At 37.3% G+C, this 24,335-nt stretch overlaps 1 protein-coding gene across 10 annotated transcripts in view; it reads right to left on the bottom strand.

Annotated features, from left to right (window-relative positions):
- The window catches only part of CNTRL (centriolin), a 90,569-nt gene that overhangs the window by 51,842 nt on the left and 14,392 nt on the right, over positions 1–24,335 (bottom strand). For 7 of the 10 annotated variants that reach the window (XR_016037928.1, XM_055427784.2, XM_088838317.1 and 4 more), the window contains exons 5-13: positions 23,266–23,407; positions 20,832–21,018; positions 17,754–17,947; positions 11,133–11,252; positions 10,007–10,235; positions 8,652–8,761; positions 6,452–6,646; positions 2,414–2,567; positions 1,199–1,419 (exon numbers count right to left, since the gene is read on the bottom strand). Coding sequence is in view for 9 of the 10 variants with exons in the window: in XM_055427784.2 (XP_055283759.2) it covers positions 1,199–1,419; positions 2,414–2,567; positions 6,452–6,646; positions 8,652–8,761; positions 10,007–10,235; positions 11,133–11,252; positions 17,754–17,947; positions 20,832–21,018; positions 23,266–23,407 (1,552 nt within the window). In the remaining variant the exon portion in view is untranslated. Of the gene's footprint in view, positions 1–1,198; positions 1,420–2,413; positions 2,568–4,262; positions 4,419–6,451; positions 6,647–7,560; positions 7,576–8,651; positions 8,762–10,006; positions 10,236–11,132; positions 11,253–17,753; positions 17,989–20,831; positions 21,019–23,265; positions 23,408–24,335 lie in introns of those variants that run through there. The other 3 variants (XM_088838321.1, XM_088838322.1, XM_088838323.1) reach the window with 3 other exon arrangements.

Here is a 24,335-nt window from a genome sequence, read left to right as displayed (position 1 = left end):
AAAATTAAGGCTTACAAAATCAAAGTTAGATAACTGTAAGGTGATGGCAAGGATGTGGTGTAATGGTAGCCTTCACACTGCTGGTGGGAACAGAAATTCACAGAATCACTATGGACAGTAATTTGATAATATCTAGTGAACTTGAGGAGGCACGTATACTTTGACTCATAGTCCCCATACTCCAGATATATATAAGAATGTCACTCTCAGTATCATAATAGCAAAAGACTAAAAACCATATCAATATCCCCCAAAATAAGCAACAAATTCTGCGGTATGCACAGACAATGGGATGCTACAGACATCAAAAAAAAAAAAAAAAGCAGAGCTAAATGTATCAGTGTGCACAATTCTCAAAAACATAAATGTGAAGGAAGGAAGTGGCCAAAGAATACACTATGCGCTTTTTATATAACTCCCAAAATTACGCAAAACAATACTATGTAGTTTTATAGATGGACACACATAAAATAAAAGAAGAGATATAGAGGGAAATAATAACCACATTCAGGGTTCTGCTACTTCTAGGAGGCGGTACACAGAGGGTTTCAAGTATATCTGCATGTTTTATTTTTTAAGCTGAGTTGTTGGTACATGGTGCTAAATATTTTGATATTCTTATATGCCTGACAAATTTCATAACATTAAAACACATTAATTCAAATTTCCAAAGACAGCCTTACTGGGGATGAGATTTGAGAACCTGGATTCTCTTGCAATATAAAGTTTGCCAAACAACTAAAACAAAGCAAGTGAAATCTCTGAATGAATGTCAACACATCAAGCATGGAAGGGTTTAATTTACAATGCTGTGCCCATCTTGTTATCCGTAATATAACATTAACATTACGAAATAATAACAAGAAGAATAAGAAAAATTATGCTGTATTTAATTTTGCTGCACAAATAATAAAATATGAACATCTAATACAGTAATTATAATAGCTACACTTTCTTATTCTTTCAAGTTATTTGAGCACAGTACTTTTCAGGGATAGAAATTCTGCTAAAATAATCTTCCTTTTCTTAGTAAAGGAAAAAAAAAATCATTCCAAGCATATCACAAAGGGGGAAAAAACCCAAAACACTGAACAGCCACTACCACTTCTGTCACTTACAACTGCACTGTCGCTAACTTCATTTGGACACCATCTACTTCTGAGGCTAAGGAGAACAGACGAGAAGAAACAAATCATACCTTCCTCATGTTTTCTGCATCTAAGGCAACTATTTCCAGTTGGTCCCTTTCCTGCTCCACCTCGGTCAGCCTTTGCAGCAACACCTCCTTCTCACCCTGCAGCCTTCTGCACTCGTTCTGGGCCTGAGCGGCCTGGCCCTTAACAGTCCCCAGGTATTCTTGAAGCCCACTGATGACGCCTTCCAAGTCCTTCTTCAGCGCTTCATTGGCTGCTATCTGGCCTAAGCAAGACAGAGAAAGGGAAGGCGACGATGTGTACGAGAAAGTGCTGTCAGGATATATTATCACTGCATTTAGACTCCTTAGCTATTTGTTACTAGCTAAGAATGAAATTCTAAGCTTCCAATTATTTCCCACTATCTTATTTTTCATATTTAAGATACAATCATTGCTTCCCCCCTATAATCCACGGTACAGGGGTATCAAGCATGTATACAATAAAAATTGGATAGTCATTGGCATTGCTTATGAAATGCTTAATTCATGCTGTAAAAAGTTGAAAGTAGTAATTTCCAAATAACTTAATGAAGAATGTGCAACAAAACTGAGATCTTACTACTGGACACACGAAACAAGACCAAGTCAAACCCAAGATTAGCAGCATTACCCTATAACCTGAAGACCTAACAAAAACAACAACCTACTGGGTACCTACCACGTCCAGGCACTTTATGGACACTATCGCATTTAACCCTCTCCAAAACCAATGATCACGACAAAAATAACTTGTCCCAGGTCACACAGCTGATAAGGCAAAAGAAGGACTGGGATCTTTTGACGCCAAGCCAAGGCTCTCATCGCTACAGTCCAGTATCTTCCTCTTCCACTATTGTGGCAATGGCACAATTTAAATCTGCGGTGCCTAAAATAGACTCTAAAATTCTTTCTGCACTCTCCTTATAACCAGACAGAGTGCCTGAGAGCAGGCATGAGTGACAGGGATTTCATGCCTTACAAGAAGACAATCACGTGCCACTGTTTATCATGATCACGTATGGACTTCCTGCCACAGCGACCTGACTCAGCAGGACATCAACCCAAGAAAACCAAAATAAAAATTGTTAATAAATGTTACTAAACATTTTTGAGAACTCTGTAAATGTTTCCCTATCAAATACTAGCACTAACAGCTGAAGCATACCCAGCTAATATTTGGGTTAACGCCTGACCTAACACTGAAACTGATATACCTCAAATCACACTTAGAACTCTCACCTTCAGTAAGCTGTTGTTCAAGGTCCTTAATCTCTTCAGTTTCTTTAGCAATTCTAGAAAGTATCTCGTCCAAACGGCTTTCAAGTTGTTTGTACTGCTTGTTCATAATGTCAAACTGTTCTTCTTTACCCCTTTTCTGAGCCTTCATATGGCACTAAATTGAAAAAAAAAAAAAAATCCAAATTCTTTTAACATTTACAAAAATAATAATCCTTAATAACACTTCTAAGGAAGAATGGAAAAGAAAATGTAACAATTTGCATCTGTTTTGTGTCACACTGCGTTGTTTTCACATGAACAGTTTTCTTTGCGACCCCATGGACTGCAGCACATCAGGCCTCCCTGTCCATCACCAACCCCTGGAGCTTGCTCAAATTCAAGTCCATCGAGTCAGTGATGCCATCCAACCATCTTGTTCTCTGTTGTCCCTTTCTCCTCCTGTCTTTAATCTTTCCCAGCACCAAGGTCTTTTCCAACGAATCAGCTCTTTGCACCAGGTGGTCAAAGTATTGGAACTTCAGCTTCAGCATCAGTCCTTCCAATGAATATTCAGGACTGATTTCCTTTAGGATTGACTGGTTTGATCTCCTTGAAGTTGAAGGGACTCTCAAGAGTCTTCTCCAACTCCATAGTTCAAAAGCATCAATTCTTTGGCACTCGGCATTCTTTATGGTCCAACTCTCACACTCATACATGACTACAGGAAAAACCACAGCTTTGACTAGATGGATGTTTGTTGGCAAAGTAATGTTTTTATAATATTTGGGGGGAAATAGAGACATGAAATAAATACTTCCTTAAAATTCAATTTTATTTTCAATTCTTTATACAAAGAAACATTTTGCTTTTAAGTTCTATAAACTGGGAGTTGAGAGAAACCTCAAAGACCATTTAGGCCAGTGATCCTCAAGATGGAGGGCCCTATAGAGGCACTCCCTTCTCCTCCAACCACTACATATATTCCTGGTAGAAAAAGAGCTTTCACACACCCACATATACCTTGACAGTCATTGCTTTAGGGAGCTACTGATAACTGAAAGGATCGGACTGTACTTCTCAGGTGTGCTGGGATAAAAAACTGAGAACGATCCAGTCTAACTCTTTCTTTCACGCATGAGAACTGGATCTCAGGTCCACCAAATGCCTTGCCCAGGTCTCCTTAGGCAACTGTTCATACGGAGACAAAGTAATTCCCCAGAGAACCTGTGTCCTCCCACTCACACTCTCATAGCTCTAGTTTGTCCCCACAGGATCAGAGGAACAGAACAAAAATAAATCAAGAGAAAGTTATCAGGAGAAAGAACTATATCCATCTGAGTAACAAACTCCATGCTTCTCAAGTCTAAGACTATAATTTGACTATAAAAGAACAGTCCTCAATTTTACATGCTGTTGCCTCCAAAGACAAGAAAGAAAGTCTCTTCTTTTCTGAAGAATAGATGAGAGCCAGCTTGACTCAATGGGATTTTCAAAACTGCTCCTACTCTCCCAAAATACCCATCTGAAATCTTTCTCAAAAGGTAACTAAAGATAAAAGCTTAAATTCTAAGTAAATTTAAGATTTTTGTGGCTCAGAGTGAATTTTTAAAAGCTTCTGCCCTCATATCTTTATCAATAAATCTTGAAAATTCACCATTAAAACTTCTACTAAAATCTCTATATGCAGGACAAAAAATCAGTTCAATACGTCAATGATCTGCATTAAACACATGGGAGCAAAAGTATATTCAGCGATTTTCACTACCGTGGAGCTCACAATAGAGGTATTGTAAAAACAGGAACTTACATCTCTGACTCCTCCTCCTTTCTAAGTCCTTTGTACAGAGAGAGAGAGAGAAAATGATCATACCTTAACTTAGAATGTGTCCTGTTAAAACTGAGCCGTTGAGAACAGAGGAGCTGTGGGCGGAACGCTTTCTAATGTTGCCGTGAAACTCGTGTGCACTTCCCTCTCTGACAGCCACATTTTTGTAAGCGCCTCCGAGCCTCTAACCTCCCAGCACTTCAAACCACATTCCTGGCGGAGACTGAGCGGCAACCCAGCCTGTCCAATCGCAAGCAGCCTCTGCAAGCAGGCCCCACCCTCCACGCTTTAAATCACAACACAGGAAGCTCCCCCAGGCCAATCACGAAAACCTCTGCGACAGATTACTACAGGCTGATTCCCTCTAGGGGTTCGGTTACCTTTTGCTTCCATAGAGCATAGCTAGATAGTGAACAGGGATACAAATCTCATATTACGTTTGTTCCGTGTTCCTCTGATATTTCTGCTTCTAGCTGTGAATCGTTTTCTCTAACTAAAAGGGGATTTGATTTTTACATAGTATCTTTTGCTTTTGAAAACTAGTTAAATGCTTACGTTTGTTTAAAACTTGATTAGGCTTGGCACTGGGCTAATTTTAAAAGTAATTAATCTCTCTAACTTTGTAACTCCTTTGTGAGGAGAAAGTCATCTAGTAGCATAAGCGTGGGCTCTGCCTCTTCCTAAAAGGGAGATCTGGGGAATTTTATCTTATTTGTTGTTGTTCAGTCACTAAGTTGAGTCTGATTCTTTTGTGACCCCATGGACTGTATGTAGCCTGCCAGACTCCTCTGTCCATGGAATTTTCCAGGCAAGAATACTGGAGTGGGTTGCCATTTCCTTCTCAAGGGGATCTTCCCGACCCAGGGATGGAACCCACATCGCCTGCATTAGCAAGCAGACTTTTTTTTTTAACCACTGAGTAACTAGGGAAGCCCCCCGCCGCCGCCTTTTTTAATCTTATGCGAGTTAAAAAGTCACCAATCTCATTTGGATGCTGTAATAAAATAAAGTTCCTCACAGTATATGCCTAAAACCAAGTGCAATTCAAGACACATCCCTGTCACTTAACACATGTTTCTCATCATATCTCACTTACTGCTTTCTGATCTCTCAAGCTTTAACTTTTAAATTCTACTTGCAATTCAGAAAGATACTTCATCTGATTAGATAATAAAAATTAGTCTATATCTGCAGAAAAATATGCACAATACCATGCTTGATTCTTTCCCTCTTGCTGAAATGTTCACATTTAGCAGCATAAAATGGGGTGCCAAACACTAGCCAATATGGTAACTTTGTGCAAACTAGAAAAAAGATGCTCCTTCTGGGTAAATGAATTAAAAAGAGACATCCTCTGGTACTCAGGCTAAAGCTACAACCCTAGAACTAAACTTCAGGAGTCTTAAAACCTGGCCTGCATGCTTCATCTCCACTGACACACTGATTTTGACTGCCTTCAAAACTTGCATGCCTTTCCTACGTTTCATTTAGCCTCTTTCTATATGTAACACTGTACAGACACCCGGTGTGTATTAGATTCCCTGTACGCCAAGACTATCACAGCTGTTTGTTGAAAGCAAATAGACAATCCAGGGTCTAATCACACTCATAGATCACAGAACTCAAAAGGGGAGAAAAGGAGCTTTGGGTAGTAGCTGTGGGCCTCTTCTTGCCTATTTTCCTTAATGCAATCATTCTAAACATAGTATTGGCCCCTAGGGATACAGTTCCTGTCCTTAGGGGCCTTATGTGGGATGGCCGACTTTTGAGTAAATAAATGTGATAAGGGAAGATATTATAGGCCATATTATATATTATTTAAAATCTCTAATTTTTCATGTGGGCTTCCCAGTGGCTCAGTGGTAAAATATCTGCCTGCAGTGCAGGAGATCGGGTTCGATCTCCGCATTGGGAAGATTCCCTGGAGAAGAAAATGGCAACCCATTCCAGTATTCTTGCCTAGGAAATCCCAGAGGAGCCTGGCAGGTTACAGCTGGGTCGCGCAAGAGTTGGATATGACTTAGTGACTAAATAAAAATAACAAACAATATGTATATATACACACGTTATATACACACACACACATAAACATGTCACTCACATCTGTGCGTCAAAGTAAGAGATTTTCAGAAAGAACTCTGAGGCTAAAAATGATGAGACATAATATCTATTAACAGAAAAAAATGATATTCTCACTCCCACAGAACAAGCCAAAGCTCTCTTCATTTACTTACATGTTTTGGGTCTTTGGAATCCAGACTATCAATAACTCTTTGGAGGTCCTTGATCTCCTCCTGCTTTTCAGCAATTTCTCCTCTTTGCTTTTCCATCTGCATTTCTAGATCAAGAGCTTCCTGGCGTAATTTATTCAGAAGTTGTATCCTGCCACTCAGCTGCTTGAGAAGAAAGTCTTTCTCTGCTTCTGAAATCTAATTCCCCCCACACCCCAATACACAATTAGCAAAGGACAGAAACAGTGATTTTCAAATTTATAGAAAACAACTAGTACAATTTTAAAAAGTACAATTGCATGCTCTATCAGATTTTTTTAGTAAAACTAAAATGTAAGAGTTATCTAGGCAATCCATTCATATCTTGTACTTACCTTTATTACATGTAAAAATGTTTATTTTATAAGAGCTTATGAAAAAATAAATGCAGGTAGTAATGAAATTTGTCATTCTACTACAAATAACATAAATTATTAGTAATAATAACCATAGCCTTAATGGTAGTTGACTTTATACAGCACTTACCCTTGTATTAGAATATCTAACTGACAGTGTAATTAAAAGCCTTTATTATAAGGCTTTATTATATTTAAAAATATAAATATTTTTAAAATATTTAAATAACTCACTTAAAATAGCTATTTTTTTTCCTAAGTACATTTTATAAGGATCTAGTTATTTAAATATTTTGTACATTATTTACTTCTATCAATTTATCTATACAAAGCTTTGGCCAGTGCTGTTTTAAAACATTATTTAATTATTCCTATAAATTATAAATTCTTATAAACTATTCTTGACAGCTCTGTCCACCTCATCTCCCATTTTCAATCCTCCTTAACTCCCGTCATTTCTCCTGCCAGATTTTTACCTAGTCTCCTTTCTCTCCACAACTACCATCACTTTTGTAGTCCAAGCCGTTATCATATCTTGCCTGTGCTAGACAACAGCCTCCGGACCAATGTGTACACCCCCATTCCTTCCATCTCTCTCAACCCACTGCACTCTCGTCAAGTAGGAGAGTGACCTTATAAAAACACAAATGAGACCAGCCACTCTAGCACCTGAAGGCCTTCAAAGGCTTCCTAGTACATTCAGGGTAAAATGCATACCCCTTAAAATGGTCTGTGATGCCTGGCGTGAGCTCTGACCCCGTCTTCCACTACACTCTCCCTCACCCTGCAGAGGACTCTTCAGTCTGAAGCCTTTCGCACGCTCTGTCGCCTCTGCCTGGAAGACCTCACTGGCTCCCTGTCACCCTTTCTCAGCCTAAGTGTCGCCTTCCTCGGTGAGGCCTCTGTGGGCTGCCACAATCTACATTCTTTGTATTGTTTCTCCTAATTTTCCTTTTTACCCTCCCTACAACCTATGCTGTTTATCTACACATTTCTTCTAAACTTATTTTCACTGTCTATTGCCTACTTCCTGTCCCTGTGGGAGGAACACAGCTGTTCATTACTCAGGGCCCAGCCCAGTTAGCAACTGCCACACAAACCCAAATCAATTTCTGGTTACTAAACAATCTGAAAGTAACACAGGGTATCTTTTTAAAAGAATATATAACTTGGACTTCATGTTCTTTTCTACTTACTATGGTGTGAATACAGTTACCATCATAATTTTGAAATACTGATTTTTAGAAGTTGCAACTAATTAAAACCTTTTACATACTTAAAAACTAAAATGTCAAAATACTTCCTTTTTTGACTTTCTTCCTATTCAACTAAGTCACAGGTTTTGAGCTGTTTACTTCTTCATGACATCATCTTTTTATAAACTGCATTTTATATCATTTATATTTTTGCTGCCTGTGTTTAATAATGTTATTACAGAGATGTCTTCTGGATCTTAATCTAGGTCCCAGGATCTTAGTGGTGGGGACTGTTTAATTAAGAAAGATATTAAGCAGTTTCCCTTGATAAATTAGACACTTTCATAATAGAGTAGATGGAATGTATCTTTTTTACATAAAAGTAATGTATACCTGTACACTCTATAAAATGCTAATAGGATGTCATCCTGAATGGTAGGAAATGAAATTGGAAAATGCTAGAACCATGTCTGAATCTGAAATTAATTATTCCACGATTAAATAGGCAGCACTGATTTAAAGACTGAAGACAGTCTGTATACAGTCATGAAGAGGGAAGCACATTTCATTCTTGGCATTTCCTCTTAGCAATACAGCTTTACTTTTACCTACTTTTTTAAGTTGTACAGCTTCTTCCAGTTGTTTAAATTCTTCAGTGGCTCTTAAAATTTGTTGTTCTGCCTTTTCTATTTCATCATGCAGTTCTGATAGTCGAGCTTGTGCTACAAATTTAAAAACCAGGCACACAGACACACACAAGAAAAATCTTTAATTCTCAAATTTCTACCTTTTTCTTAGCAATAACTTCCTCTACCCCAATTAAATTCTGTAATTATACTTCACATGAATAAAAAAAGTAATTGCTTATGACAGTTTTCCTCTCTATTAATCTATAGAATAGTTTCATGATATGACATAGAGCTACAATTGATCCATTTACTTGTAAAATTCTTAACATAAAAGGTGCTTTACTTGATAGTCCCAAAATTAAGGAACTTTTGAGAGACCAAGGACTTCACTTGAAAATATGCACTTACAAATTAATGATTTTCTACCTCAAATTTCTAATTTCTCCCTTCCTCTTTCCCCATCTCCTATAAAACTGAGCCCCTTGAAGCTAGTCAGTACATATATCTGATTTAGTTTTGCTTTTCCCTTCCAGAGTCTTGAATAGAGGGTATGCAGACATGGACAGCCAGCCTCGTTTTTCCTGTCTCCAGGTCAACCTCTATCGGCCTTCTAAGTTTTTCCATTTAGCTGCCAACCAGGGGAAGATGGACCACTAATCTCACTGCCTGAGACCCCCACAATGGGCCATGATTACCAGTGAGACAGATGCATGAACTCAAGACCACTTTCTAATTCCTTCACGTGCATACAGCTAAGTGGGTAAGTGCATTCCAAGTCTGCCATTTGGAAGGTCTCTAAGTGTCCCCTTGGGTTGATTTCTTTCTCTTTATGACTTGCCAGGAAGTGATAAGATTCCCTGAATTACATGATTTGGGAGGCAGCTGAGGAGGTGGAGTGTGGGACAGGTCAGGAACAGTCAGAAGTCAGCCTTAGACCCAAGCCTAAGAAGAATGCACTGGTCCGGCTTACCCAAAGCACTGCGTCAGGTTTTAGCAACATGTATAGGAATCGATAACTGTACTTGCTTCAGTTACTACTGAACGTGCCTTTGAATGCGCAGGTCCAGTGGTGAGACGCTGCTGTCACAACAACCAGATTTACGCATTCCTGGAGCTCCTGGACATGTGGCCAAATTATGGTCAGATTATAATTCTCCCTCGTAACAGGAGTGATTAAAAAGTAACCATTCAATGAATCACTACTTCTGTTCTAAACTTCTCATGTAAACACCATCATAATAAATACCTTCAGCATGTTTAACTAGAAGAATTTTAAAAATCAGCATATATATTTAGTCTTTTTACATATTTGAAGAGTTCAGAGTAACTTGTTCTAACCTGTACTGATTTTGTCCTCTGCGTCTCCCAGCTGCGTGTCCAGGGGCACATGGGCTTTCGAGTTCGCATGCCCGTTTCTAAGTTGCTCCCCTTCCTCTGGCTCCATCCTCTCGATCTTGATGGGCTGGGTGTTATCCGCAATGTAACTCTCTGTGGCGAACATATTTCTCTTGTATCTGGACTTGCCAATGTAAGGGCTTTCATCTGGGGCTTTATCAACATCAACATACTAAAAACAAAATAAACAGAGCTTATGCTTTAGTAAGTAACTGCTATGCAGTCAAGTGACATTTTTCATTTTGTTAGTGACGAATATGGCACAGAATTGCCTAAATACTAATCTTACATATATGTTAAAAACATATATATAATTATAAATAAAATTCTTGTATCTTATTCTTAATACTAAAAAGGAACCAGAACAAAAAAATGGTCTCAAAAAGATTCCTCTTCCTATCCCTGAAGAGTGAGCTGGATTGATTGATTATGGACGTATCTATAGATAGGTGCTTTTTTAAGTACTGCTGAATCTCTCAAATCAGAAGTCTAGGTGTTGTATTTTGGCTTCTTGGCTGGCATATAAGTAAAATCTCAGTCTAATAAATTTTAATTACTGAATTTTTACTAAATGATTTATGATATTGATTGGAATCACTGGATCTTGGAAGTTAAATGGCTTTCCATTACAGTGACATTTATGGTATTTGTATAAATAATGACTGATGAACAGTGAACCCAGTGATTCCTAAACAAACAATACAGGGAGATGACTATGCCATGGTCACTGAAGCAGGCAGTGCAGTTTCCCTGGAAGTCTGGATTTAAGGAAGCTGATCCAACTACACTTTTGAGTGAGATAACTGATGAGTAGAAGGTTGCTCCGGGTTACAAGCATGGATGTAGGCAAATATCCTTTTGGGGCTTTTAAACTCTTATGGACACTGCTCTACCTCACTGAGCCAGATCATTCACAGACTGAACCAAAATACATTTACTCTGCTGATATCCTCATAACAAATTTGTGATTAACAATAAAATTTTTTTAAACATCACCACTACCCTGCCCTCCCTTGCTCCCTTCTATCCTGACTTTAATTTGGATTACTACAAAATTAAAATAACTCACCTCTGAGGGATAATAATTCAGTGGCTCAAATTTAGCATCGATTTTATAAAAAGCCAACTCCTGTTCCAGTTCATACTGTTTTTGACATGCTCGCGTTAGTTCCATGGTCTTCTGTCTTAGCTGTTGACCCAGTTTGATAAGAAACAACACATAGATTCAATAAGTTAGTATAAAGGTAGACTGGTGTGGCAAGTTCTAATCATAACTGATTGTTAGATTTTTAAAAATCCCACAACAGATAAAACATTTAAGAGCATTTAATCTTAATTCTAAAGTATTATAAAAAATGAAATACAAAATTATCATTTCATAAGAGATCACATAAGAGACCTTTGAAGTTTATTATGTTATTTTAGGATAATATTTTAGGAAAAGTTTTTTAAAAAATCATTTAAATTTGCTTTATCCAAATGTGAAAATAACTCATCAATTATTTTTAAGTAACTAGTCTACTAAGTATCTGCTTGCCGATCTTCCCAATAATTGGTACTAATTAATTTATTTACGATAGCTTCATGGATAGGCATGATATTAGAAATTAATTACAAAGAAATCAGAAGGAGTGAGAAGGACAGAAATAGGAAATTGGTTTTAACTGCTATAATGCTCTTGCTGCCATCGTTTGGCTAACATCATCTTGGTTTTAAGTGGCCAGAACATTATTTTTGTAATAGAGGATAAGGGATGTAAATAAGCTCAATCAGACCCAAATATGTGATATTATTAAAATTTTAATAAAGTAATACTATTATAACTTTTTAGTTATTCTTGGAAATTTTAGGAGCTAAAAGAAAACAAATCATCTAATCTTCTAAATTTATAAATAAACTACAAATGCCCAAGTATTGCTTTTTTTTTTCGCCAGAGCTCCAGATTTGTTTCTAATGAGCAGCCATGTTTAAAAACAACTGGACTACATGAGGACCTTTTACTTTTATCTAGTTTGTTTCACTTTTTCTATTTCATATTCAGTGCTCCCATTTCGTTTATGTTTTCCAATTTCTCCATCTTTTTTCTTATGTTCTCAAGACTTTATCAAGCATAGTATAAAAGTTTTTGTACACACATATATATGAATAATAAATATATTTTAGAAAACTTATGAATTCTTGTCTAACTAAAAAATTTATGACATTTTGATTCCACATGTTTGACAGTATGAATAGAATGCTAGATTTCTAATTTAAAACAAAACGCAACAAGCAACAAAGATTTACTATATATATAGCACAGGGAACTATAGACAATATCTTGTAATAACCTATAATGGAAAATAAATTTTAAAATAACACATATATATATGTATAACTGAATCACACACACAAAAAAGAATTCTACTTTCTGAAATTTAGTAATGCTTATCTTTTTGCCAGTTTTTCTACATGTCCTATGTACATCTAATAACAATGCATGAGATAAAAAATTTTAAATATTTGTGTAGGATATGATTAATATAGATTAAATATAAATCTATTATATTTAAATTATTAATGACATCACTTAAGATGCTCCTATTCTTATTTTTTCTGTACTTGATAAAAATATTCTCAGAGAAATATATCAATATGATTATGTATTTTTCCTTTCCCTTATATTTCTTCTGACTTTTGCTTCATATATCTTTCTTTGTTGTTAAGGTGTCCAGTGGTTTATGATATCTTCTTTATGAATTGTACCTTTTATTATTAAAAATATTCATCTTTGTTTCATTTAAATAAATTAAAAAAAGAAAATGAATCCCAGATTGGTTAACTGACTTGCCAGACGTTAAATAATTAGTGGTAGAAATTAAATATTTTATTAACTACTAGTACCAGCTCCCTATCTACTAAACCAATTCTTGATTCATTTCAAAGGTCCACTAAGTGATTTCTGCTTTTTCATTGCCCCCAGCATCCAATAATAGATACTAGACAAAAAATATGCATGCAGAAAAACTTCTTTAATACAAAAATGCAAGCTGAAGAGAATAAAACATATAACAAAACATTTTATAAGGCCCACGGAATCCAAGTCGTGCATGGTTTAGCTTTCAGTCACCTCCTGACTGTCCATCAGAGGGGAAGCAAGGCTAACATGGGTAACAGGTAATCCTGACTGAGAACTCGTGGTATGCGAGACTCTGCTAAGCATCTGGTGTGTGCTATCTCACTAAAGCTTCATAACCACCCTATGAGATGACAAACGCTGTACAGAGAGGTTAAATAAGTTTCCCAGTTGCACAGCTGGTAGTGGAAGAGGCAGAGCTCAATTCCAAGTTTCCTGATTTCAAATCTAACACTCTGTTATACAACACTGCCTTCCATGTCCTGCTGCGGGGTGTCAGGTACATTACCCACACAGATGCTTTCACCAATGCTCACAAGTCCGTGAGTCTCAAGAAAGCAACTCAACCCACAGTGTCAACGACTTTTGGGCTCTTCTCCTCAAAGATCAGCAACAGTGTGTGCTCAGTTGCCCAGTCGTTTCTGACTCTTTACGACCCCATAAACTGTAGCCTGCTAGGGTCCTCTGTCCATGGGATTCTCCAGGCAAGAACACTGCAGTGGGTTGCCGTTTCCTTCTTCAGTGGCAGTGGGGAAAAACACTGTGACCAAGCCATGGAGGATACATGAGTTGGCCTCTGCAGGCAAATACAGCCTGACCTTTGGACAATGTGGGTTTGACTGAGCAGGTCCACTTACACATATTTTCCAATAGTACCTACTGTAGTACTGGACAGTTAGTGGTTGGTTGAATCCACGGATACCAAGAAACTAAGGATACTGAGGGTCAAGTAAAAGTTATACATGGGTTAACCCTCACGTTGTTCAAGGGTCAACTTTACCAATAAATACTCTGTGCTTTGCATCTTTTACAGCAGTAGGCTTAGCATACAGTAATCAATAAATGTCCATTGAAGAAATGCATAAATGAGAACAAACTGGGAGTCTAAGGCCCTGGAAAGTAGGCGAGTCACAGTATTAGTTGTGGATAATCAAGAGTTGACTGAAGTTAACAAATTTACCAGTAGGAAAAATAATACAAATTCTTTTCCCCACATTCATACTCACTCTCCTATGTATACATTCATTAAAAAAAATATGTACACACACAAGCACACTTCTCAAAAGGCAAGCCAGTTTCAAAACTTAAAATGGACGTGAGTATATTAACACAAGCTATCATGCAAACCATGAAAAACAGTGTACAATTCAGCCCTGAACAACTACCTTTAAGGAAGAATAAAGAATCGGCAGACGACGGTCTGCAAGAAACCAAGACGAGGGCTAAAAGGGGAAGGAAGCAAACAGACACTGTCACCTGGAGAATTCTGGAGGATTCTAGAGGCTATGACAGCACAAGCTTGTTAATGACAGCTCACCGCAGGAAGACATGTTTGTTAACACCTGCATTAGTGTATAGGGACGCACTCTGTCATCATCCTACCTATGAGTTTCAAAGTTACTACCATACTACTTAATTTAGTTCATTTTAAATCATTTTCAGATTCATAACCTCACTTGGTCACAGGGCAGGTAAATAGTCCTAATTTTAAAACTGAGGAAACAAGAACAAGAGTTAAATAACTTAAATAACTTGAAAAAGACAATGAGAAATATTAATTATTTGTTGGTGGCAGGAGAGAAGGGCCATTACAGGTTAAATGACCACGAAAAGTTTTCCTTCAATGTTATGATGTTTCATTTAGAAGTTAATTTGCATACTACATGAGGAATTACTTTATGAATCTAGAATATTTTACAACTATAGATGATATTACCACCAGATATTCTGCATAAGATAAAGGAAAATGTTTTTCAAATGTAGGTTCTTAAAATAAGACACAGAATTCTTTTTTTAAAACATAGAACAGTCCTTTGGAATCATAAAATAACAAGTAAAACAAGATGCATTTAAAGAAGAAATACAAAATAGCTAATAAACATATGCAGTACTTCAATAACTAAAAAAATTGTAAAATTAAAGCAGTGAGATTCTATTTTTTTCCACCCTATTTACAAGTTCAAAATAATATTAACTGAAGGACTGGGTTCCTTCACCCATTCCTATAGAAGTGTGAAGCAATTATAAGCTTTTTGAGGGGTGCATTCAGTTCAGTCGCTCAGTCGTGTCCGACTCTTTGCGACCCCATGAATCACAGCACGCCAGGCCTCCCTGTCCATCATCAACTCCCAGAGTTCACTCAGACTCATGTCCATCGAGTCGGTGATGCCATCCAGCCATCTCATTCTCTGTCATCCCCTTCTCCTCCCGACCCCAATCCTTCCCAGCATCAGACTCTTTCCCAGTGAGTCAACTCGTCGCATGAGGTGGCCAAAGTATTGGGAGTTTCAGCTTTAGCATCAGTCCTTCCAATGAACACCCAGGAGGGGTGCATTAATATTTATCAAAATTAAAAAATTTTAAACTTACAGTGATTATGCTAAGGAATTACTAGTATGAATGTATAAGGCATAAAGATTTTTTTTAAAAAAAAGATTTTCTCCACAGTTCTGTTCCTAATAACAAAACAGTGGCAGTAGATTAAATAAATTACGGAAAATCCATATAACAGAACACAATACAGACTTTGAGAAGAAAAAGAACTTGTGTGTGTGCATATACGCGTGCACACATGTACATGTGTGTGTAGTTTTTAACCTGGAGAGCTGTCCAAGGATAGCCTGCTTTATAAAAAATGCGAAGCAGAGCTTAAAAACATTCAAAGGCATATATATGTGTATGTATATTCAATGACTTGTGTAATTAATATATATTGCATAAGCATAGAAAACAAAATGGATACATATTAACCTCCAAAGAATGGGACAGGAAAGAATGAAATCTTCATTTTCCACTGTATATATTTGTGTTGTCTGAATTTGTTATAATAAACATATTAACTTTGTATATAATGTGTTTTAAATAGTTAATGATAAAAATAACATAAAGACTTCAAGAACAACATAGTCTGCCTTCTAACCAAAAATAGTTACAGAAAAGAAACACCAAAAACTGTTGATGATTTACAAAACATTTATTTATAGCACAAATATATCAACATTATAAACAAAGGAGAAAACTAGGCAACTGTAAGAACTTGTAATTTTGGGATAGCACACAAATATAAAATACAAATGGGAGGGGACATGGGTGAACCGTTGGCTGGTTCATGTTGATGCTCGGCAGAAACCAACACGATATGTAAAGCAATCATCCTTCAGTTAAAAATAAATAAATAAATAAATACAATACTTTGCCAAGGTTTTCAACAGGCTGACTAACATGCATGGAAAATCTCAGCATGTGGAAATTATAATCTTCCTTTATCTTAGTAATAAGAGTGAGTTTTATATTACCAAAAAAGATCAGTAACTCAGGAAAATTTATTAAATGTTCACAAATGTAATGTGATACCAAGAACTTACCACAGTAAGTACTATTTTTATTTTAAATACCAACATTAAGTGATGGCACAAAGAGCTCACTGCTAAAATAAAGCTGACTGTGATATGTCTTCAATGACTGAATCACTCATCAATCCGTTCTATTCTATCACTCATCAGTGACTGAATCACTCCTCAATCCATTCTGTTAGGGGAATGAGTGCAACAGATGGATGTGTAAGACCACTGATAATGACTGAATTATTAACATCTCACATAACACGCCTTCAGAATACGGCAGGCATATTTGAAAACTACCTTCAAATAAAAGGCGTATGAAGAAAGCTGCAAATGTTATGAATTTTGGCTAACAGAGCTGGGGAAGCTGTCCTGATTTTCACCATGTCCCCCACTGATAAAGAAGCTCTCCAGAAAGAAGTATGTAGACTTCAGGCAACAATTTCTCTCTCCACACAGAGAAGGGAACGTTTTTTCCCCCCTTCTTTAAAAATGCAAGTGTTTAGGCAGAATTCTTGTCAACAAATCAAGTAATTAAGCCAGAATGCCAATTTTGAAAGAGGGACACCAAAAAAAAAAAAAAGTAACCGTATAAAGGATTCTATTAATTACATGAGAAATACAGTTCTCTAAATTTATGCTTAAATCAGAGAAAGAATTGTCAAATGAAAAAAAAAAAAAGAGTACCAACAACTATTTTTTTTTCCTTCAAGGAAAGTAGCCTAATAATTTTACATGATCAGATTCTCTAGGTTGAAAAACTCTTTCAAGGTGATTTAGCCCATCTCCCTAATTGTTTTTTCAATCTTTTTCCTAAACCCTGAGTACATGCCTATTTCAGTGAGAGCAAACAATCAATAGTCATCACATTTTATCTCAAGACAGCTATTAGATTTCCTCTTCATTACTAAATGAAAAACTGCTTCCCTATAATACTATTTGCCATTTATCTGTATCTTTTGTGAGCTTCATCAATCACTCCAGTCCCTCTTCCTTGAAATAGACCTTTGACTATCTGAAGGCTTCAGTCACGGTCTAAGACAGCACGCATCTTTTGGGCAGCCAAATCACACAGTGCACAGTCAACTACAACACGTCAAAACTGTAGCACATTCTTTCTGTTAAACCACATCTTCCCCATTCTACGGCCAGGAAGTTGTGTCTTCAGACCTAAGAACAGAGAATTTTCTATTTCAAGAGAATACAGTCACGGCAATGTAAAATACGAACTTACCAGTTCATTTTTCGTGTTAAGGTTACTCTCGAGCTCCTCACAGCTCTGTTTTTGTAGCATCGCCTCCTCTTTTAATGATCTGTTCAATTTATCTTGATTTTTAATTTCTTCAAGGAACTGTGCTTGCTTGCTTTTAAGCTCTTCAGTTTCCGCCATCTTCCTCTCCAGATCTCTTTCCAGTCTTTCTACCTCTTCTGCCAGCACAAATTGAATAGTTCATGACTCACTGTATTTTCTATTTGAAGAAAGGCAGGACTATTTCTTAAATAACAGCAAAAGAAGTCTTAGAATAGTAAAAATACAAGTCTACTTTTTAAATTATTTACTATGGTTTAGGGGAAAAAAAGACTATTTTGAGCTAAAAAGTGATTTATACTAAGAGGAAGAAAGGCATAATCATCTGGATAACCATTTTAAAAGATAACATTTTAACTCCAAGCATTTAATTCAATTAGTGTGTTGATAAATGAGGCGGCTTTTTCCAAGTCTCTTAGAAAAAAACATGCAAAATTTTATTTGGTATTAGTGATGACACTTTAAAGGACGCTGCAAGCATGCTTACAAAATAAAATACCATGTTATCCTGCATGGCAGGCGGATTCTTTACCAGCTGAGCTACCAGGGAAGACATCTTAAGAATCCTTCTAAGGCTTCCTATGATGCTTAGGATAGGATTCAAAAGGTTTACATCAAGAACTGACCAGGCTTTTCATGATTTGGTCCCAAATCCCCTCTCCAGTCCCGTTTTCAAGCACACATTTCTGAAATTATTCCACTTCTTCAGTTTTCTGATGCCTGTTCTCATCTGCAGGCTTTTATTCACACCTTCTGCCTGGAACTGTCTTCCTCTATCTCCTACTGGCCTATTTTGTATCCTCCAGGTTTGGTTTTTTAAAATAAAACACTATAAGAAGCCAGCCCTGACTCTACCCTCCCCAGATAAAATGCTTCTCAGGAATGCTATGATGCCACCCTGCACCTCTGCTGTGGCCCTCGTCACAGGGGGAGTTGGTGTCTGCCTTCCCCACTAAAGTTTTATGAAAGCAGAAACCACATCTATCTGTGTTACCACTGGATCCCAAGAGCTCAGCATCACTAAAAGCTCCTAATTAACATTCAAAGTTGTGAATGAATCCTAAGTACCTTAAACATTTCCCCCTACATGACTTCCCTTTGCATCATTTAAGTTTTTTATTGATTCTAAAACATCACCTTCTGGGCAACTCAACTAAATGTTGAGTTAGGGGGATCCCAAACTAACAAAAGTTTACCACATTTCTCAAGTGTTGGATCAAACCACATGAAACTGCTGTTTTTATCAGTAAACAAGGACTAACATCAATTTCAACTGGTTGAACATACAGATTCATAGCCTGTAACTATTACATAACTATTGTGTTAGGCTATTTCATACGTTCCTCTTCCCTTCAAAACTCCCACACTCCTATTTTCTTTTTTCAATTGATGATCTCATGCTTTATTGATAAGACAGACCCCACCAGCAAGAAGTCCTCATTTTCCTACCACCAAAGCAACAAAACTAACACCTACATGCATCTTCTCTTCCTGCTGATGGAGAAAGGGTCCCGCCCACTTATCAAGAGACACTTATTCTCTCTGACCCATCTCCTGTCCTCCCAAGGACCAAAGAAACTAAGCCATGACTCGTCTCTCCACTTCCCTCTTGAGTCTTCTGTTTCTTTGATTACCAGCTTTGATGCTTCTGATAATTTCCTGGTGTGGAAGTGATTGGCAAAATTTTTTAACTTCTTAAAACTCATTTATTAGGTACTAGGGGAGAGAAGCTGTGGGAGGAAATTTCAAATCTTGATCCAAATGTCTTTCTCCCATTCATTCTTCAATCTATAATCCAGCATTTGTTCCAACCACTCCTCAACTGCTCTTGTCGAGCTCATCATCCTGCTGCCAGTCTAAAGCACTTCTCTGTGCTCATCTTTCTTGTTCACGTCTCAGTGACATTCAACATAGCTGACCACTTCCTCTTCTGAAAACTTCAGACTTGTGCAACGCACTACTTCCTGGTTTTCTCCTACCTTAATGGCCTCTCTTTCTGTTTTCTTAACTGGCTCCCCTTTTTGCTCTCCCCAACTGCTGCCCAAGAGAGCTAGTTGATTCAAGTGGAATTAAGTAACATTTTTATGCTGATGACTCCCAAATCTACATCTCTAGGACAGATCTCTCTGAACCCCGGGCGTACATTTCTGATTCTCTTCTTGGCTGCCTCACAGACATTCAAACTCAGAGTTCTAAGTTCTCCCATTTTCAAAACAATATTACCAGCAAACCACTTACTCATGCCAGAAGCTTGAGGATTATCCAGTCCATTAGAAAGTGCTGCTGATTCCACTTCCAAAGCGGATCTGTCCATTCCACATCTATCATCTAAATACAGGCCACCAACATTCCTAAGCCAATAGCCTTCTAACATGCCCCTTTATCACCATCTTGCCCTGCTTTAAGTAATTCTCCATCCTGCATCAAAAATAATCTTAACATGTAACACCTGCTTAAACGCTGTCAGTGCCTTTCTGCTGCGCCTGGAATACACCCAAACCCGGTGTCACCTCGCCCCTACCGACCTCTCCAAACTTTAACTTGAGCTGTCCACCTGTCAGATTAATCTTTCTGTCTCTTAACTCACCAGCATCTTCCCAATGGCAAAGTACAAGCTTTTCCCTCTCCCTCATCCTCTCCTGCCTTTGCCTTCAGCTTATATGTCATTTCCTCAGAGAGCCATTCCTTTACACCACTTTCCAAAAAAGGGGTTCAGCTCTGTTGGGTTTAGCTGTTTTTGTCTGTCTCCTCCACTAAAACAGAAGCTGCATGAAGGCCAGTACCTTACACCTTGCTAACTGTACCTTCAGTGTCAGATACAGTGCCTGGCTCACAGTACACACCTGATGAGTATTTGCTGAGTTCATTGATCTGTGGTGCCATTTTCTATGCAAATTTTAATAGCATTATAAAGTTAATAACAAATATATCTTTTCTGGATCATTTCTGAAAATAAATTCCTCTCCCATCCAAATTTATTTTTTTTAAAATATGTCACCTTACCTAAACTGAATCTCTCAAAAGCTTCTTGCCTGTCCTGAGTGGTTACTGGCCGACCTTCCAAGCTTTCCAGTGATCGGAGGTGAAAAATGGTGAACTGAAGGTAATGGGGAAGGGTCACAACTGGATTTTCAGCTAGGATCAGAGAAGTCAAATCTTGAAGTGGTTTCAATTTGCTTACATCTTGGAGCTAAAATGATACATAATATTATTATTGGCATAATTGAATTTAAACATCATAAACATACCTAAGGGAAGTAATAAGTCAAGGAAATTGCTATTATCACGACAAGGAACCTATTCATAAAACCCATTATCCACTGGTAGTTTGAAGGGAGGAACAGAAAGGAATATTTGAGGATCCAGAATGTATCGAGAGCAATACTGGGCCTTTTCCACATACCATGTCGTTTGTGACTCCTCACAGAAACCTATGACACATCATCTGAATTTTACAGATCGTGAAACTGAGGCTTAAACAGTCTAGGTGACTTGCTCAAAGCTCAGAGGGTATGTGTGAATGAAACAGGTCAGAGGGTATGTGTGAATGAAACAGGATCTGAATTCAAGACTGGGTAACTCTAATCCTATTACCTTTTCATTACACTGAAAGAACAAATCAAAAATATAAATGGCTAAAAAAGAAGTTTTGTAAATCTTCTGATAACAGTTACAGTTGATAATCAAAAGAAATAAGGATACGTAGAAACAGGTAGAGTTCTGAAGTTAGATTTTTACATTTATCCAGAGAGGGATTTTAAAAGGCTGAGAAGTACTCCTACGAACAGCTGGGACAGACAAACCTCTCTCAAGTGGGCGCACTCCTATTGAAGCCAAGGTCAGACATGAAGAGATGAGAGTGTTATAGAATTATACATAATAAATATTTATTGAGTGATTTTCCTGTTATCAGTACTATTTAGGAATAAACTACTTTGGGAACATGTGTGGCAATATTAGATGAATTCATGGCTACCTCCTCCCAACACCTGCTAAACTCCAAGATCTCCAAGGTGATGCTGCGTAATGTGGCGTGGGGCTCGGCTGTGAGTCTTTTGGGCTGTCACAGCGAAATGGCAGAGTCACCTTATCAGACCTTCATAAAAATGAAACAGGAAAGTATAGACACTGCACAGCATGAAACAAAAGTTACTTATTATTACTACCTTATACTGGTAAAAGTTTAAAATACTAAATAACTCTAAGGCTATATTCCTTCAAGTTTTTACTTTCACATTTTATCATTTCATCTGAGCCCCATACCACTTCCATGAAGAAGGCAGGGGAGAAACTATTTTTTTCCAATTTAAACAGTTGAGTTTTAGACAGATGAAAACTTACCAAAGATGACAGAAGGCAAGTTTAGACCCATACTGGAAGTCACCTCTTCTATTTTCTAAGACTTAAGTTCTTTAAATTATAGGAGTACTGTTTCAATTTTAATACAGATTTAAATAAATTAATGTTTTTACTTTGCAATGCTTATTGAATATCTAACTGTATAAATTTTATAAGAAAATCATAAAATATACACATATATTTTATGACAGAGAAAAATACATATCACTATCAGCTTATGTGAACCATGATAAAGTTGCTTTACGACAAAAAGCTAGTGATTAACACTTCCTGTAACACTTAATACTAAAATCAAGGTTAATTCAGATTAATTCATAAATTTGAAAAAATAAAAAGAATTCTGCTCCAGGCATTCAGTGACTTGGATTCTGGCACAAGCAGAATGACTTTGGGTAAGAGAGTTAACCTCTCCAAGACTTTACTTAAAAACGGGAATAATAAAATGGTACCTAATTCACAGAATTATAAAAATACCTCCTGCACTGTCTCCTCAAGAGTACTCAGAGGCTCCGATGAAATGAGAGATGAGAAATGGTACAGGATCAACTCTCAGTTACCATGTAATCATGAAAAACCAGGTCTGCGCACCGCAAGGAGATCCAACCAGTCCATTCTAAAGGAGATCAATCCTGGGTGTTCATTGGAAGGACTGATGCTAAAGCTGAAACTCCAATACTTTGGCCACCTCACGCGACGAGTTGACTCACTGGAAAAAAGTCTGATGCTGGGAGGGATTGGGGGTGGGAGGAGACGGGGATGACAGAGAATGAGATGGCTGGATGGCATCACTGACTCTATGGACATGAGTTTGAGTGAACTCCGGGAGCTGGTGATGGACAGGGAGGCCTGGCGTGCTGTGATTCATAGGGTTGCAAAGAGTCGGACGCGACTGAGCGACTGAACTGAACTGAACTGAATCACCATAGAGACTGCTAAGTTATGTCTGAATTTGATGTTTGGTCAAATGACCAAGGGCATTAAAAAAAGTCCTATCAAAAAAAGAAAAACTTAGATTTTAATCTTTTTACCTCAACAAGTCCAAAAAATTTAAATATTCTTGCTACTTTGAATAACTTACCGATGATATCTTATTGGCTTTCAGATTGAGGACTCGCAAACATTTTAACTTCTTCCCTAACCACACTGGAATATGTTCAATTTCATTTCCTGCAAGGTTCAGCTTTTGTAGATTGTGCATATTTTCTATGCCTTCAATTTTGCTAGAAACCAAAGGGTAAAATCCAACTTAGTAAGTACAATGATAGTGTCCCCTCATTGTATTTTAAAAATAAACAGGCTTGGTTTTATGTGGAGTTGCTTTTCATAACTGTAATTTACACATGAGAATTTAAAAATAGTGGCTAAATACAAATTTACCAGAACAGCTCCAGTAAACTCTTCATTACTGTCCAGCTCTCAGGAATCCCATCTATCTTACTATCAGACTTCAGGATCCCACAACACAGAAAAGAAGAGGCTGCCTGGGACAGTCTCACTAACCACTGTGAAGACTACCAGCGGACAGCAAGGGGAGAGCTGGAAAGTTCAACAGCACACACGGTGCCATGTTCTACAGCCCTGAAGAGAGAAGAGGTCCTTCATTACTACCTTAAGCCATCACCAAAAGGTTAGCTGTGCCAGCAGGATATGGCTGCCATTTTGAGCAGGTGGAACCATAGAATGATACTGTATTTATGAATTAAAATGTTTTAATCAATATTTAATAAAACATTTATCACCTGCATTGGTGAATTTTCATTGTTGAAATATTTTCCCAAGTTGATTCCAATTTAATTCCTTGGTCAATTCTCTATACTGGGCAAATATTTCCATGCTTTTTACTTTCAGTTTTATCTTACTGAAATTATTTTCATCAGGATCAATTTTTTTATACAAACTTTATATTAAGGATTTAATTTATTAATCACATTTTCCCATTTCATTTTTTCCATATTAGAGCTTCGGCTACAGTTAGTTGTTCTGTTCTTTGGCCATTATATATACCAAGTCTTATGTGGAGGGAAAGTATACAGACATAGAGATTTTCAACATTTGATAACTGTATCACTTTGCCTATAACAAGTTTTCTATGTGCATTTTTAGCCACTGTCAGTCTTATTATGTTTATTTTTCAGAGTAATACATATT

Source organism: Moschus berezovskii, chromosome 7, assembly GCF_049115385.1.
Source record: "Moschus berezovskii isolate FMDL1 chromosome 7, NW_MosBer_1.0, whole genome shotgun sequence".
NCBI classification, from domain to species: Eukaryota; Metazoa; Chordata; class Mammalia; order Artiodactyla; family Moschidae; genus Moschus; species Moschus berezovskii.
The sequence above is the reverse complement of the archived record's forward strand: the minus strand, read 5'-3'. Positions and strand labels throughout refer to the sequence as shown.